This window comes from Symphalangus syndactylus, chromosome 3, assembly GCF_028878055.3.
Source record: "Symphalangus syndactylus isolate Jambi chromosome 3, NHGRI_mSymSyn1-v2.1_pri, whole genome shotgun sequence".
NCBI classification, from domain to species: Eukaryota; Metazoa; Chordata; class Mammalia; order Primates; family Hylobatidae; genus Symphalangus; species Symphalangus syndactylus.
Window position 1 is genome coordinate 67166667 of NC_072425.2, and position 16453 is coordinate 67183119.

General features: G+C 35.6%; 1 protein-coding gene across 5 annotated transcripts in view; it reads right to left on the reverse strand.

Moving 5' to 3' along the window:
• Positions 1-16453, reverse strand: part of VPS13A (vacuolar protein sorting 13 homolog A) — a 264964-nt gene that overhangs the window by 195217 nt on the left and 53294 nt on the right. For all 5 annotated transcript variants that reach the window (XM_055272202.2, XM_055272201.2, XM_063636975.1 and 2 more), the window contains exons 18-19: positions 1932-2121; positions 1737-1851 (exon numbers count right to left, since the gene is read on the reverse strand). In XM_055272202.2, the coding sequence (XP_055128177.1) occupies positions 1737-1851; positions 1932-2121 (305 nt within the window). The remainder of the gene's footprint in view (positions 1-1736; positions 1852-1931; positions 2122-16453) is intronic.

A 16453-nucleotide genomic window follows, 5' to 3' on the forward strand; every position in this document is an offset into this window, starting at 1 on the left:
TATATAAATAGGAGAATAAATATATAAATATATAATATATAAATATATAAATAATATATAATAAATATATAAAATAATATATAAATATAATATATATAAATTAAATACATATTATATTTATAAATATTATATATAAAAATATATAAATACATAATACATATATAAAAACATATAAATAGAATATAAAAATATATAAAAAATATAAAATGACTAGGAGAATATAAAAATGTATACTGTAATTTATAAAATAAAGAGAGATAGAGAATATTTAACTTCCCGATAGTAGATTGTAGGGAAGGGGGAAGAAAGGTAACCTAGAATTTATCCAAAGAAAGGCAAGAAAAATAAAACAAGGAAAACCAATTCAAAAGCACAAAATAGGATGTTAGACATAAGCCTAAATAAATTAATTAAATGCAAACAGTAGATATAAATAAAAAATAAGCACCGTAAATCTAGATTGGAAAAAATCCTATTACATGTTGTTGACATGACACATCTGAAAACACAGGGAAAAAGTAAAAATATAAGAAAAAACATATACCAGGTAAATTCTAATGAAAAGAAACTTTGTACTTCATACTGATATCAGATCAAAAATAAAATAAAATAAAAAAGTACAAAGGGAAAAAAATTAAAGCATTAAAGATGTGGTTTATAGGAGGAAAAATAATTTACTCCTGCATATACTTAATGACAGCCTTAAAATTCATTTTTTTAAAAATTTTTTTTATTATTACTTTTTGTGTGTGTGGCAGAGTGTCGCTCTGTTGCCCAGGCTGGCGAAACCTGGTCTCTATTAAAACCCCATCTCTATTATGGTTTTGCCATGTTGGCCAGGCTGGTCTCAAACTCTGACCTCAGGTGATCCACCCGCCTCGGCTTCCCAAAGTGCTGGGATTACACGTGTGAGCCACCGCGCCCAGCCAAATTTATTTTTTTAAACAACCTGACAGATCTATTAGAAATAGAAAAATCTACGTTGATAATGAGGCATTTTTCATGTATTTCTCTTAATAACTGTTAGAATAAGGTGACAAAAGGAGAAAAAAAAATCCAGTAAGGATACAAAAAATTTGAAGTACAGGATTAACAATCCATACCTAATGAATAGGTACAGATATGAAAAGACAGGCTTTTCAGCATATGAGCAACGTTTTTTTTAATATCATACATTGAGCTAGAAAACAAGTCCCAACCAATTACAAAGCATTAAAATCATACAGATAATCTCTATGGTCAACTATTTAATTAAAAAGTTCAATCCGTAATCTTAAACTTTCCCAAAAAGAAATCTCCAAAACCAAGTGGTTTTACCATTAAGCTCTGACAAATATTTAAGGAAGAAATAATATCTGACCTTATTCAAACTCTTATAGAGAATAAAAAAGGATAGAACTTTTTTCCCTGAGGCTGATATATCAAAATCTGGAACTCATTCTAAGAAAGGAAAAGGAGAGGCCAGTTTTTGTCATAAATAGAGGTCCAAGTACCCTAAGCAAAATTTTGCAACTAACTTAATTGTGGTTACTAGGTATGAACTTTCTGAGTGTAAAAAATGATTATGGTTTTAGCTGCCTTTAAACATAAAAGTACTAAATTAGTTTCTGTTAAACTAAAACCAGTCTAGAAATATGATAAATTTAAAATAAACTTTACTAAAAACATTCTACCATAAATAAAAGTTTAATATAGGATACAGTATTTAATTCACCAACATTAATATTGGCATTTACCTGTTGCTGTCTTATTGCGAAATTCTTCCAGTTTTGTCAAAGTTGCTGAAGTGAGCTGTGCTAGATGTACCTCTTTTGGAGGTCTGAAGAATTCCACTATACTATTCACTGTCCTCTGTTAAAATAAACATCATTAACACAAACTCAAAGCAAACTAAATTATATTAAAACTTAGTAATTTAAAAAAATGCTTACTGCATCATATATGATTTCTAAAGGTTCAGCTTCTATGATACACCTCTGAGAAACAGTTTCATCTAATGGATTTATCTCAAATGTAATTTGGAAAAGTGACATTGCATCATCCAATGAAGACAGGAGGCGGGGTTTTTCTGAATTATCTGGTAAGCCAGTAATATGAAATGAATCTATTTTAGTTTCAAATCTGCATTAAAAAAAAAAGAAAAAAAGTCAGCAATCAGTAAAATTGTAAAGGATTTTGAAAATTGAAAATGATTTAAAAAAATCAATGAAGACAACTTCACTTTGCATTTCTGACTCCAGTCCATTCCCATCAAAGAAGATATACAATGATTCCTCTAAATTGACACAGATTAATTCACAAAAAATCCTATTTGTGTTGATTTATATGTAAAAAAGTTATGATAAGCTAAAATTAAAATGACAGTAAATCTACAATGCTTAATGTAAAACTGAAAAGTTTTGCACATTTAACACAACTCTATAAATATGTTTTCTTCTAAAAATAAAAATAAACATTTAAAGGCCAGACATGTGGCTCACACCCGTAATCCCAGCATTTTGGGAGGTCAAGACAGGCGGATAACTTGAGGTCAAGAGTTTGAGACCAAACTGGCCAATGTGGTGAAACCCCATCTCTACTAAAAATACAAAAGTTAGCCAGGCATGGGGGCATGAGCCTGTAGTCCCAGCTACTCGGGAGGCTGAGGCAAGAAAATCGCTTGAACCAGGGAGGTGGAGGTTGCAGTGAGCCGAGATCATGCCACTGCCCTCCAGCTTGGGCAACAGAGTGAGACTCTGTCTCAAAAAAATAAAAGAATAAAATAAACATTTAAAAACCAAGGATGAGGCAGGACTTCGAGAATGACTATGTGAGGAGCTCAGCAAATCTTCTCCTCAGCAAACCAAACAGGGAAAGAACTGGTGAAAATTATAAAATCTCTGGAAATCGATCTAAGGGCATACAGCAAACAGAAAAACTTTTATTCAAGAAAATCTAGGCTGGGTGCGGTGGCTCACGCCTGTAATCCCAGCACTTTGGGAGGCCGAGGCAGGCGGATCACGAGGTCAAAAGATCGAGACCATCCTGGCCAACATGGTGAAACTCCGTCTTTACTAAAAATACTAAAATTAGCTGGGTGTGGTGGTGCATGCCTGTAATCCCAGCTACTCGGGAGCCTGAGGCAGGAGAATCTCTTGAACTCAGGAGGCAGAGTGAGCTGAGATTGCGCCACTGCACTCCAGCCTGGTAACAGAGCGGCATTCCATCTCAAAACAAACAAAAAAATCTACTAAAACTTGATAAGAACAGGGAGAGCCTGTGGCATCTGAGCTATGATCATCTCCCACCTCTAATCCCCACACCACATTACAGAAAATCTACATTAATATGGGTGCAACTAAGAAGATATCGTCACATGGCATTCTCCTCTTTACGTCTGTCTTCAAATTGTCTTCTCTAGTCTGTCTTATTTCCTGGGTCTGTGTCCAAATTTCTCTTTCCTTTGAAGAGCACACATCATTCAATTAGAGCAAACACTAATACAGCATGAACTCATTTTAACTTGATTACATCTGCAAAGGCTATTTCCAAATAAAGCTATATTTGCAGGTACTGGGAATTAGAAATTGATATAATGTTTTGGATGATACAATTCTACCCACTACAGTAGGTAAACAAATGGAAAACTACATCCTTCAACAATCAACAACAACTAACCATGGAGAGGGGGGAAATCTAATTTCCACAGTTACCACATTATACCACTCAAAACATCAAGTTTTAAACAAAAATGTACAAAGCATACACAGAAAAGGGGAGACTAGACATTATGTTCACTAAGCCAACGTGTTAAATAAGCTTACACTCAAACACTAAATAAGCTTACACTCAAACACTAAAGAAAACCAGGAAAATAACATTTGAGCACAGAATATAAATCGACAGAAATTATTAAAAAGAACCAAACAGAAATTTTGAAGGTGAAAAGCCAATAGGAAAAATTCACTACAGATGTTCCTTGACTTATAATGGGGTTATGTCCCAATAAAATCATCGTTAAGTTGAATATGTCATAAGTTTAAAATGCATTTGACATATCTAGCCTACCAAGCATCATAGCCTAGCCTACCCTACCTTAAATGTACTCAGAATAGTTATATTAGTCTACAGTTGGGAAAAATCATCTAACACAAGGCCTATTTTACAATAAAATGTTAAATAGCTTATGTAATTTATTCAGTACTGTACTGAAAAGTGAAAAACAAAGGTTGTATGGATACTCAAAGTAAGATTTCTACTAAATATGGATCACTTTTGCACCATTCTAAAATCAAAAAATTGTAAGCTGAACAATCATGATTTGGGAACCATCTGCAGAGAGGTTTAACAGAGGATCTAAGCAGCCCAAAGAAAGAACCATCAAACTTGAATACAGGACAACTGAAATTATTGAGTCTGAGGAGCATAAAGAATAATGAAGAACAATGAACAGTGCCAAAGTGGGAGACCATCAAGTGGAACAACATATGCACTACGGGACTCTACAAAGGACATGAGAAAAAGAAAAAGACATTAAAAATACTGGGAGAAATAATGGCCAAAAACTTCTCAAATTTGATAAAGAACACAAATTTATACATCCAAGAAGCTCAAAGACCTCCAATTAGGATAAACTCAGAGACTCACAGCAACATATTATAATCCAACTGTCAAAAGCTAAAACAAGGAAAATCTTGAAAGCAGCAAGAGAGAAGCAACTCATCACATACACAAGATATGTAATAGAATTAACAGCTAATTTCTCCTCAGAAACCATGCAGTCCGAAAGGCAGCAAGATCACGTACTTAAAGCGCTAAATGAAAAAAAAAGTCAACCAAGAAATCTACATATGACAAAACTATCCCTCTAAAATGAAGGAAAAATGAACACATTTCCAGATGAACAAAAACTGAGTCTGTCTGTCATTAGTAGATCTGCCCTACAAGAAAGGCTAAAGGAAGTCCTAAAGACTGCAATGACAGGATATTAGGTAGTAATTTGAAGCCATACAAATAAAAAACTCTTGTAATTGTAACTACATAAGCAAATAAAAAAGCCAGTAATATGGCATTTTTGGTTTTTAACTCCTCTTTTTAATTCCTCTATAATTTAAAGACAAACACATAAAAACAAATATAAACCTAGACTAATGAACACATGTATGTAAAGCAGTAATTTGTGAAAATGATAACATAAAGATGAAGAATGGAGCTGCATAAGAGTAGTTTTTATACACTATTAAAGTTAAGTTAGTGTCAATTCAAATTTGACTGTCTTAAATTCGGACTGTTAATTGTAATCCCTATGGTAGCCCTCAACAAAATGACTAAAATATGTTTGGAAAAAGAAATGAGGAAGAAATAAAAATATAAACTCAAAAAAATTAACAAACACTAAGAAGACAGTATTGAGGAACTGAGGGGACAGAAGGTATAAGACATACAATAAACAAATAGCAAAATGGCAGAACTTCTTGCCTACCAGTAAACATGTTAAATGTAAATGAAATTAAACGCATCAAAGGAAAGATACAGACTGGCAGAATGGATGAAAAAAACATGATACAACAATACAGATGCTCCTCAACTTATGACTAATTATTTCCCAGTAAATCCATCGAAAATATTCTAAGTCAAAAATGTATTTAATATACCTAGCCTAAGTCAGGGACCATAGGCATACTGCCTAAAAGAGACTCATTTTAAATCCAAAGACACATATGGGTTGAAAGTGAAAGGATGAAAAAAGATATTCCATGTAACTCGTAACCAAAAGAGAGCTGGGTGGTTATACTAACATATAAAATAATCTTTAGCCAGGTATGGTTGCTCACACCTTTAATCCCAGCTACTCGGGAGGCTGTGGTGGGAAGATCACTTGAGACCAGGAGTTCAAGGCTGCAGTGAGGCTATGACTACACCACTGCACTCAAGCCTGGATGGCAAAGCAAGACCCTGTATCTAAATTAATAATTAATTAATTAACTTAAATATCTTTCAACAGAAAACTGTGACAAGAAAAAAAGTCACTATATTTTTATTAAAAGGCTCAATTCATCAAAGATACAACAATTATAAACATTTATACGCCAAACGAAGTCTTCAAAATATATGAATCACACCTTGACAGAATTAAAGGGAGAAATAGCTCACAATAACACTTAGAAATTTCAATCTCCCACTTCCATTAAATGAGGAACATTTAGGCAGAGGAACAATAAAGTAACAGAGAACCTAAACAACATTATAAACCAACTACATGTAACAGACAAATATGGACTACTCTACCCAACAACAGCAAAATACATTCTTCTCAAGTGCAAGCACATGGAACATTCTCCAGATTAGACCACATGTTAGGTCACAAAGCAAATCTCAACAAGTTTAATAAGAAAATACACCAAGCATCTTCTCCAACCACAATGGAATCAAATTAGAACTCAATAAAAGAAAAACTGAAAAATTCACAATTATGTGGAAATTAAACACTCTTAAACAAGCAACATGTTAAAAAAAAAAATCACAGGAGAAATCAGAAAATACGTTGAAATGAATGCAACTCAAACACAATATTACAAAACATACAAGATGTATCCAAAGCAGTTCTCATAGGGAAATTTTTGTCTGCAAATACCTACATTAAAAAAGAAAGATTATCAAACCAATAACTTCACTTTACACTTTAAAAAACTAAAAAGAGAAGAGCAAATTAAACCCAAAGCTCACAGTATGAATAAAATAATACATATCAGAGTGGAGACAAATGAAATACAAAAAACAAAAACACCAGAGAGAATGAAAAAAATCAAAGTTGCCACTTTGAAAAGGTTAACATATTTAACAAACCTTTACCTAAAATAAGAAAAAAAAAACACTAAAGATGCAAATATCTATAACTAGAAATCAAAGTGGAGGCATTATGACACACTACAGAGGAATAAAAAGTACTATGAAAGAATACTGCAAAAAATAGTACCAACAAAATAGATAAATGAACAAATTCCTAGAAACATACAAATTACAAAAACTGCCTCAAGAAGAAATAGAAAATCAGATAACTAATAGGAAGTAAAACCTTTCTATAACCTTAAAAACCTATAGTAAAATTTACTGTAACTTATAGATCCTACTTATAAACCTATAAACTATCAGTAAAACTTTACTATAAACTTTAGTATAGTAAAACTTAGTATAACCTTTTAAACTTACTTATAGTAAAACCTGTAACTAGTAAGGAGTAAATCAGTAACCAAAAACTCTCAACAAAGAAGAATTCAGCTGATATGGTTTGGCTGTGTCCCCACCCAAATCTCATCATGAATTATAGCTCCCATAATTCCCCCATGTCGTGGGAGAGACCTGATGGGAGGTAACTGGATCAAGAGGGTAGGTTTTTCTGGTGCTGTTCTCATGATAGTGAATAAGTCTCACAAGGTCTCATGGTTTTATAAAGGGAGCTCCCCTGCACAAGCTCTCGCTTGCCTGCCTCCATGTAAGATATGACTTTGCTCCTCATTTGCCTTCCGCCATGATTGTGAGGCCACCCCAGCCATACCAAACTATGAGTCAATTAAACCTCTCTCCTTTATAAATTACCCAGTCTCAGGTATCTCTTTATTAGGAGCATAAGAACAGACTAATACAGGGACCAAACAGCTTCACTAGTGAATTCTACAAAATATTTAAAGAAGGATTAATAACAATCCTTCTGAAACTCTTCATAAAAACAGAAAAAGCATCTATTTAGCACGTATTTAAATGGAAAGATAGCCCATGTTCACAGAAGGCTTAATATTGTTATTATGGCAATACTACCAAAAGCACTCTACATACTGAATGCAATCCCTATCAAATTTCAAAGAGACACTTTCCAGAAATGGAAAAGTGAATCCTCAAATTCATAAGGTCTTGCAAGCAACCCTTGAACAGCTAAAACATTCTTGAAAGAGCAGAACAAAATAGGGAAGACACTTCCCAATTTCAAAACTTACTAAAAATCTGCAGTGATCAAAACAGTACGATATTGGTATAATGATAATCATAGTGAAAGTCTAGAATAAAAATGAGATAGAAATGAGAGTCCAAAAATAAAGTCATACATACATCTACGGCTGATTTTCAACAATGATACCAGGAGTGTTCATTGAGGAAAGAATAGTGTCTTCAACAAGTGTGAGGGGACACTGGGATATCCACATGCAAATGAAATGAGTTGTACTGATTCCTTATGCCATTTACAAAAATTAACTCAACACAGGTCATAAACGTATATGTAAGAGACAGACGTATAAAACTCTTAGAAGAAAATACTGGAGTAGACTTTCACAACCTTGGCTTAGGTGAACCTTCTGAGATAAGACATCAAAAGCACGAAAAACAAAATATAAGACCAGATGAAGTGAGCTTCAAAACTAAAAACTTTTGTACACCAAAGGACGGTGTCAATGAAGTGAAATGACAAAATAAAGAATAGAAGGAAATATTTGCAAATCATGTGCTGGTGGCGGTTTAGTATCCAGAATACAAAAGAATTCTTACACCTCAACAACAAATGAAAAATAACTCAATTAAAAAATAGACCCAATGAACTTATACAAAGGGCCAATATCCACATGAAAAGATGCTGAACATCATTAGTCATTAAGGAAATTCAAATCAAAACCACAATATGATACTAAACACCCATAAGGATGGCTATAATTTAAAATAAAAAAAAACAGAAAATAACAAGTGCTGGGAATGATATGGAAAAAATATGAATCCATGTACATTGCTGGTGGGATTGTAAAATGATGCAGACCACACCTAACTCACATCTAACATCATAATGGTGAAAGGATGAACACTTCCTTCGAAGAACAGAAACAAGAAGAGAAGCCCGCTCTCATGATTTCTATTTAAAATACTACTGGAGGTTCTAGCCAGGGCAATTCGGCAAGAAAACAAAAGAAAAGGCATCCACATTGGAATGGAAGAAGTAAAACTATATTTGCAGATTATATGATCACGTATATAAAAAATCCTAATGAATCAACTAAAAAAACTCGTTGAACTAATTAAACAAGTTCATCAAGGTTGCAGGGTACAAGTGCAGTATACAAAACTCAATTGTATTTCTATACACATATAATAATCCAAAATGAAATTAAGAAAACAATTCCACCTATATCATCAAAAACAATAAAATACTTGCAAATAAATTTAACATAAGAGGTGTACTGTATCTGAAAACTGTAAAACATTGTTCAAATTTTAAAAATATCTAAATAAATGAAAAGACATCCAATGTGCATGGATTGGAAGACTTAATATTGTTTAGATGAGTAGCTGAATAATTTGTTCAGTACACCCAAAATTGATCCACAAAATTCAACACAATCTTTATCAAATCTGAGCTTATTTTTTGGCATAAATGGACAACATAATCTTAAAATTTATACAGAAGTTTAAGGAAATCAGGACAGCTAAAACAAAAAAACAAAACTGGAAGAGTCATACTTCCTGATTACAAGTTCTACTATAAAGCCACCATAATTAAGACAGTAGGGTACTGGCATAAGGCTAGACATATAGAACAATGGGATTAGAATTAAGAGTCTAGAAATAAATCCTTAGATTTATGATCAACTCATAAATTTTGACAAGGCTGCCAAGATCATTCAATGGGGAAAGAATAGTTTTTTCAACAAATGGTGCTACGACAACTGAATAATCTCATGAAAAAGAATGAAGCTGAACCCCCCACCTCACACCACACACTAATATTAACTTGAAATGGATTATAACCCTACATATAAGAGGAAACAGTATAAAATTCTTACAAGAATATATAGGAGTATATATTTGTACCATTGGAGTAGGCAAAGAGTTCTGAGTTATAATGAAAGCATGTGTAACAAAAAAATATATAAATATGACTTCACCATTAAGAAAAATAGAAAACACATGTATTGATTTGCGTATGTTGAACCAGCCTTGCATCCCAGGGATGAAGCCCACTTGATTATGGTGGACAAGCTTTTTGATGTGCTGCTGGATTCGGTTTGCCAGTATTTTATTGAGGATTTTTGCATCAATGTTCATCAAGGATATTGGTCTGAAACTCTCTTTTTCGGTTATGTCTCTGCCAGGCTTTGGTATCAGGACGATGCTGGCTTCATAAAATGTGTTAGGGAGGATTCCCTCTTTTTCTATTGATTGGAATAGTTTCAGAAGGAATGGTACCAGTTCCTCCTTGTACCTCTGGTAGAATTCGGCTGTGAATCCATCAGGTCCTGGACTCTTTTTGGTTGGTAAGCTATTGATTATTGCCACAATTTCAGAACCTGTTATTGGTCTATTCAGAGATTCAACTTCTTCCTGATTTAGTCTTGGGAGGGTGTATTTGTCGAGGAATTTTTCCATTTCTTCTAGATTTTCTAGTTTATTTGCATAGAGGTGTTTGTAGTATTCTCTGATAGTAGATTGTATTTCTGTGGGATCGGTGGTGATATCCCCTTTTTCATTTTTTATTGCATCTATTTGATTCTTCTCTCTTTTCTTATTAGTCTTGCTAGCGGTCTATCAATTTTGTTGATCTTTTCAAAAAACCAGCTCCTGGATTCATTAATTTTTTGAAGGGTTTTTTGTGTCTCTATTTCCTTCAGTTCTGCTCTGATTTTAGTTATTTCTAGCCTTCTGCTAGCTTTTGAATGTGTTTGCTCCTGCTTTTCTAGTTCTTTTAATTGTGATGTTAGGGTGTCAATTTTGGATCTTTCCTGCTTTCTCTTGTGGGCATTTAGTGCTATAAATTTCCCTCTACACACTGCTTTGAACGTGTCCCAGAGATTCTGGTATGTTGTGTCTTTCTTCTCGTTGGTTTCAAAGAACATCTTTATCTCTGCCTTCATTTCATTATGTACCCAATAGTCATTCAGGAGCAGGTTGTTCAGTTTCCATGTAGTTGAGCGGTTTTGAGTGAGTTTCTTAATCCTGAGTTCTAGTTTGATTGCACTGTGGTCTGAGAGACAGTTTGTTATAATTTCTGTTCTTTTACATTTGCTGAGGAGAGCTTTACTTCCAACAATGTGGTCAATTTTGGAATAGGTGTGATGTGGTGCTGAAAAAAATGTATATTCTGTTGATTTGGGGTGGAGAGTTCTGTAGATGTCTATTAGGTCCACTTTGTGTAGAGCTGAGTTCAATTCCTGGATATCCTTGTTAACTTTCTGTCTCGTTGATCTGTCTAATGTTGACAGTGGGGTGTTAAAATCTCCCATTATTATTGTGTGGGAGTTTAAGTCCCTTTGTAGGTCACTCAGGACTTGCTTTATGAATCTGGGTGCTCCTGTGTTGGGTGCATATATATTTAGGATAGTTAGCTCTTCTTGTTGAATTGATCCCTTTACCATTATGTAATGGCCTTTGTCTCTTTTGATCTTTGTTGGTTTAAAGTCTATTTTATCAGAGACGAGGATTGCAACTCCTGCCTTTTTTTGTTTTCCATTTGCTTGATAGATCTTCCTCCATCCCTTTATTTTGAGTCTATGTGTGTCTCTGCACGTGAGATGGGTTTCCTGAATACTGCACACTGATGGGTCCTGACTCCTTATCCAGTTTGCCAGTCTGTGTCTTTTAATTGGAGCATTTAGCCCATTTACATTTAACGTTAATATTGTTATGTGTGAATCTGATCCTGTCATTATGATGTTGGTTGGCTATTTTGCTCATTAGTTGATGCAGTTTCTTCCTAGCCGCGATGGTCTTTACAATTTGGCATGTTTTTGCAGTGGCTGGTACCGGTTGTTCCTTTCCATGTTTAGTGCTTCCTTCAGGAGCTCTTTTAGGGCAGGCCTGGTGGTGACAAAATCACTCAGCGTTTGCTTGTCTGTAAAGTATTTTATTTCTCCTTCACTTATGAAGCTTAGTTTGGCTGGATATGAAATTCTGGGTTGAAAATTCTTTTCTTTAAGAATGTTGAATATCGGCCCCCACTCTCTTCTGGCTTGTAGAGTTTCTGCCGAGAGATCAGCTGTTAGTCTGATGGGCTTCCCTTTGTGGGTAACCCAACCTTTCTCTCTGGCTGCCCTTAACATTTTTTCCTTCATTTCAACTTTGGTGAATCTGACAATTATGTGTCTTGGAGTTGCTCTTCTCGAGGAGTATCTTTGTGGCGTTCTCTGTGTTTCCTGAATCTGAATGTTGGCCTGCCTTGCTAGATTGGGGAAGTTCTCCCGGATAATATCTTGCAGAGTGTTTTCCAACTTGGTTCCATTCTCCCTGTCATTTTCAGGTACACCAATCAGACGTAGGTTTGGTCTTTTCACATAGTCCCAAATTTCTTGGAGGCTTTGTTCATTTCTTTTTATTCTTTTTTCTCTAAACTTCCCTTCTCGCTTCATTTCATTCATTTCATCTTCCATCAGTGATACCCTTTCTTCCAGTTGATCGCATCTGCTACTGAGGCTTCTGCAATCTTCACGTAGTTCTCGAAACTTGCCTTTCAGCTCCATCATCTCCTTTAAGCCCTTCTCTCCATTGGTTATTCTAGTTATCCATTCTTCTAATTTTTTTTTCAAAGTTTTTAACTTCTTTGCTGTTGTTTTGAATTTCCTCCCATAGCTCAGAGTAGTTTGATCGTCTGAAGCCTTCTTCTCTCAACTCGTCAAAGTCATCCTCCATCCAGCTTTGTTCCGTTGCTGGTGAGGAACTGCGTTCCTTTGGAGGAGGAGAGGTGCTCTGCTTTTTAGAGTTTCCAGTTTTTCTGCTGTGTTTTTTCCCCATCTTTGTGGTTTTATCTACTTTTGGTCTTTGATGATGGTGATGTACAGATGTAATCCAGCACATAAACAGAACCAAAGACAAAAACCACATGATTATCTCAATTGACGCAGAAAAGGCCTTTGACGAAATTCAACAACCCTTCATGCTAAAAACTCTCAATAAATTAGGTATTGATGGGATGTATCTCAAAATAACAAGAGCTATCTACGACAAACCCACAGCCAATATCATACTGAATGGGCAAAAACTGGAAGCATTCCCTCTGAAAACTGGCACAAGACAGGGATGCCCTCTCTCACCGCTCCTATTCAACATAGTGCTGGAAGTTCTGGCCAGAGCAATCAGGCAGGAGAAGGAAATAAAGGGTATTCAATTAGGAAAAGAGGAAGTCAAATTGTCCCTGTTTGCAGATGACATGATTGTATATCTAGAAAACCCCACTGTCTCAGCCCAAAATCTCCTTAAGCTGATTAGCAACTTCAGCAAAGTCTCAGGATACAAAATCAATGTAAAAAATCACAAGCATTCTTGCACACCAATCACAGACAAACAGAGAGCCAAATCATGAGTGAACTCCCATTCACAATTGCTTCAAAGAGAATAAAATACCTAGGAATCCAACTTACAAGGGATGTGAAGGACCTCTTCAAGGAGAACTACAAACCACTGCTCAATGAAATAAAAGAGGATACAAACAAATGGAAGAACATTCCATGCTCATGGGTTGGAAGAATCAATATCGTGAAAATGGCCATACTGCCCAAGGTAATTTATAGATTCAATGCCATCCCCATCAAGCTACCAATTGGAAAAAACTACTTTAAAGTTCATATGGAACCAAAAAAGAGCCTGCATCGCCAAGTCAATCCTAAGCCAAAAGAACAAAGCTGGAGGCATCACGCTACCTGACTTCAAACTACACTACAAGGCTACAGTAACCAAAACAGCATGGTACTGGTACCACAACAGAGACATAGATCAATGGAACAGAACAGAGCTCTCAGAAATGATGCCGCATAGCTACAACTATCTGATCTTTGACAAACCTGACAAAAACAAGAAATGGGGAAAGGATTCCCTATTTAATAAATGGTGCTGGGAAAACTGGCTAGCCATATGTAGAAAGCTGAAACTGGATCCCTTCCTTACACCTTATACAAAAATTAATTCAAGATGGATTAAAGACTTAAATGTTAGACCTAAAACCATTAAAATCCTACAAGAAAACCTAGGCAATACCATTCAGGACATAGACGTGGGCAAGGACTTCATGTCTAAAACACCAAAAGCAATGGCAACAAAAGCCAAAATTGACAAATGGGATCTCATTAAACTAAAGAGCTTCTGCACAGCAAAAGAAACTATCATCAGAGTGAACAGGCAACCTACAGAATGGGAGAAAATTTTTGCAACCTACTTATCTGACAAAGGGCTAATATCCAGAATCTACAATGAACTCAAACAAATTTACAAGAAAAAAACAAACAACCCCATCAAATAGTGGGCAAAGGACATGAACAGACACTTCTCAAAAGAAGACATTTATGCAGCCAAAAAACACATGAAGAAATGCTCATCATCACTGGCCATCAGAGAAATGCAAATCAAAGCCACAATGAGATACCATCTTACACCAGTTAGAATGGCCATCATTAAAAAATCAGGAAACAACAGGTGCTGGAGAGGATGTGGAGAAATAGGAACACTTTTACACTGTTGGTGGGACTGTAAACTAGTTCAACCATTGTGGAAGTCAGTGTGGCGATTCCTCAGGGATCTCGAACTAGAAATACCATTTGACCCAGCCATCCCATTACTGGGTATATACCCAAAGGACTATAAATCATGCTGCTATAAAGACACATGCACACGTATGTTTATTGCGGCACTATTCACAATAGCAAAGAGTTGGAACCAACCCAAATGTCCAACAACGATAGACTGGATTAAGAAAATGTGGCACATATACACCATGGAATACTATGCAGCCATAAAAAATGATGAGTTCGTGTCCTTTGTAGGGACATGGATGAAACTGGAAAACATCATTCTCAGTAAACTATCGCAAGGACAAAAAACCAAACACCGCATGTTCTCACTCATAGGTGGGAATTGAACAATGAGAACTCATGGACACAGGAAGGGGAACATCACACTCCGGGGACTGTTGTGGGGTTGGGGGAGCGGGGAGAGACAGCATTAGGAGTTATACCTAATGCTAAATGACAAGTTAATGGGTGCAGGAAATCAACATGGCACATGGATACATATGTAACAAACCTGCACGTTGTGCACATGTACCCTAAAACCTAAAGTATAATTAAAAAAAAAAAAAAAAGAAAAATAGAAAACACAGTGGGAGAAAATAACTGAAAATTGTTTATCTAATAAGAGATTTGTATCAGGAATATATAAAGAACTCTTGCAACTCGATAATAAAAAGACAACCCAATATAAAATAGGAAAAGAAATCTAATAGACATTTCTCCAAAGAAGATATGCACGTGAAATGGCCAATAAGCACAAAAAAAAAAAATAGCTCAAAATCCTTGGCCATGAGGAAAATGCAAATCAAAACCACAGTGAGATACCATTTCATATTCACTAGAATGGCTGTAATCAAAAGAACAGATAATAACAAGTGCTGATGAAGATATGAGGAAACTGGAAACATCATACACTGTTCATGGAAATGTAAAATGGTGAGGCTGCTTTGGGAAACAGTCTGGTAGTTCCTCAAAAGGTTAAATAGTATTAGCATATGAGACAGCAATTCCACCCCAAGTGTATACTCAAGAAAATTAAAACCCACCTCCAAACAAAATATTACTCATTAATATTCATAGCTGCAATACTCAGAATAGCCAAAAAGAAGGAACAACCTAAATATCCTCAACAGTTAAATGGATAAACAAAATGTGATGTGTCCATAATAGAGATTACTAGGCAATAAAAAGGAATGTACTAATTCACGCTACAACAGGATGAACCTTGAAAACATCATGCTAAGTGAAAAATGCCAAACAGAAAAGACCAGATATTGTATGACTACATTCATATGAACTGTCCAAAATGGACAAATCCTTTCAAATAGAAAGTATATTAGTTGTTGCCAGGGGCTGGGTAAGGGGGCACTTGGGAGTGACTGCTAATGGTTACAGGGTTTCTTTGGGAGTTGTTAACATATTCTCGAATGAGCCAGCCTCGCACCTGTAATTTCAGCACTTCGGGAGGCTGAGGCTGGCGAACTGCTTTGAGCCAACAAGCTCAAGACCAGCCTGGGCAACACGGTGAAACCCCATCTCTACAAAAATTCCAAAAATTAGCAAGGTGTTGGTGGCTCGCGCCTGTAGTCATGGCTACTCAGGAGGCTGAAGCTGGAGGTTAGCCTGAGCCCAGGAAGCAGAGACTGCAGTGAGCCAAGATCCTGCCACCATACTCCAGCCTGGGCAACAGAGTGAAATCCTGTCTCAAAAAAAATAAATAAAATAAAAAAAGAAAAGCTCTAGAATTAGGTAGTAGTTGATATGGTTTGGCTCTGTATCCCAAACCAAATCTCATCTTGAATTGTACTCCCATAATTCCCATGTGTTGTGGGAGGGACCTGGTGGGAGATAATTTGAATCATGGGGGTGGCTTCCCCATACTGTTCTCATGGTAGTGAGTAAGTCTCATGAGAGCTGATGGTTTTAGCAGGGGTTTCCGCTTTTGC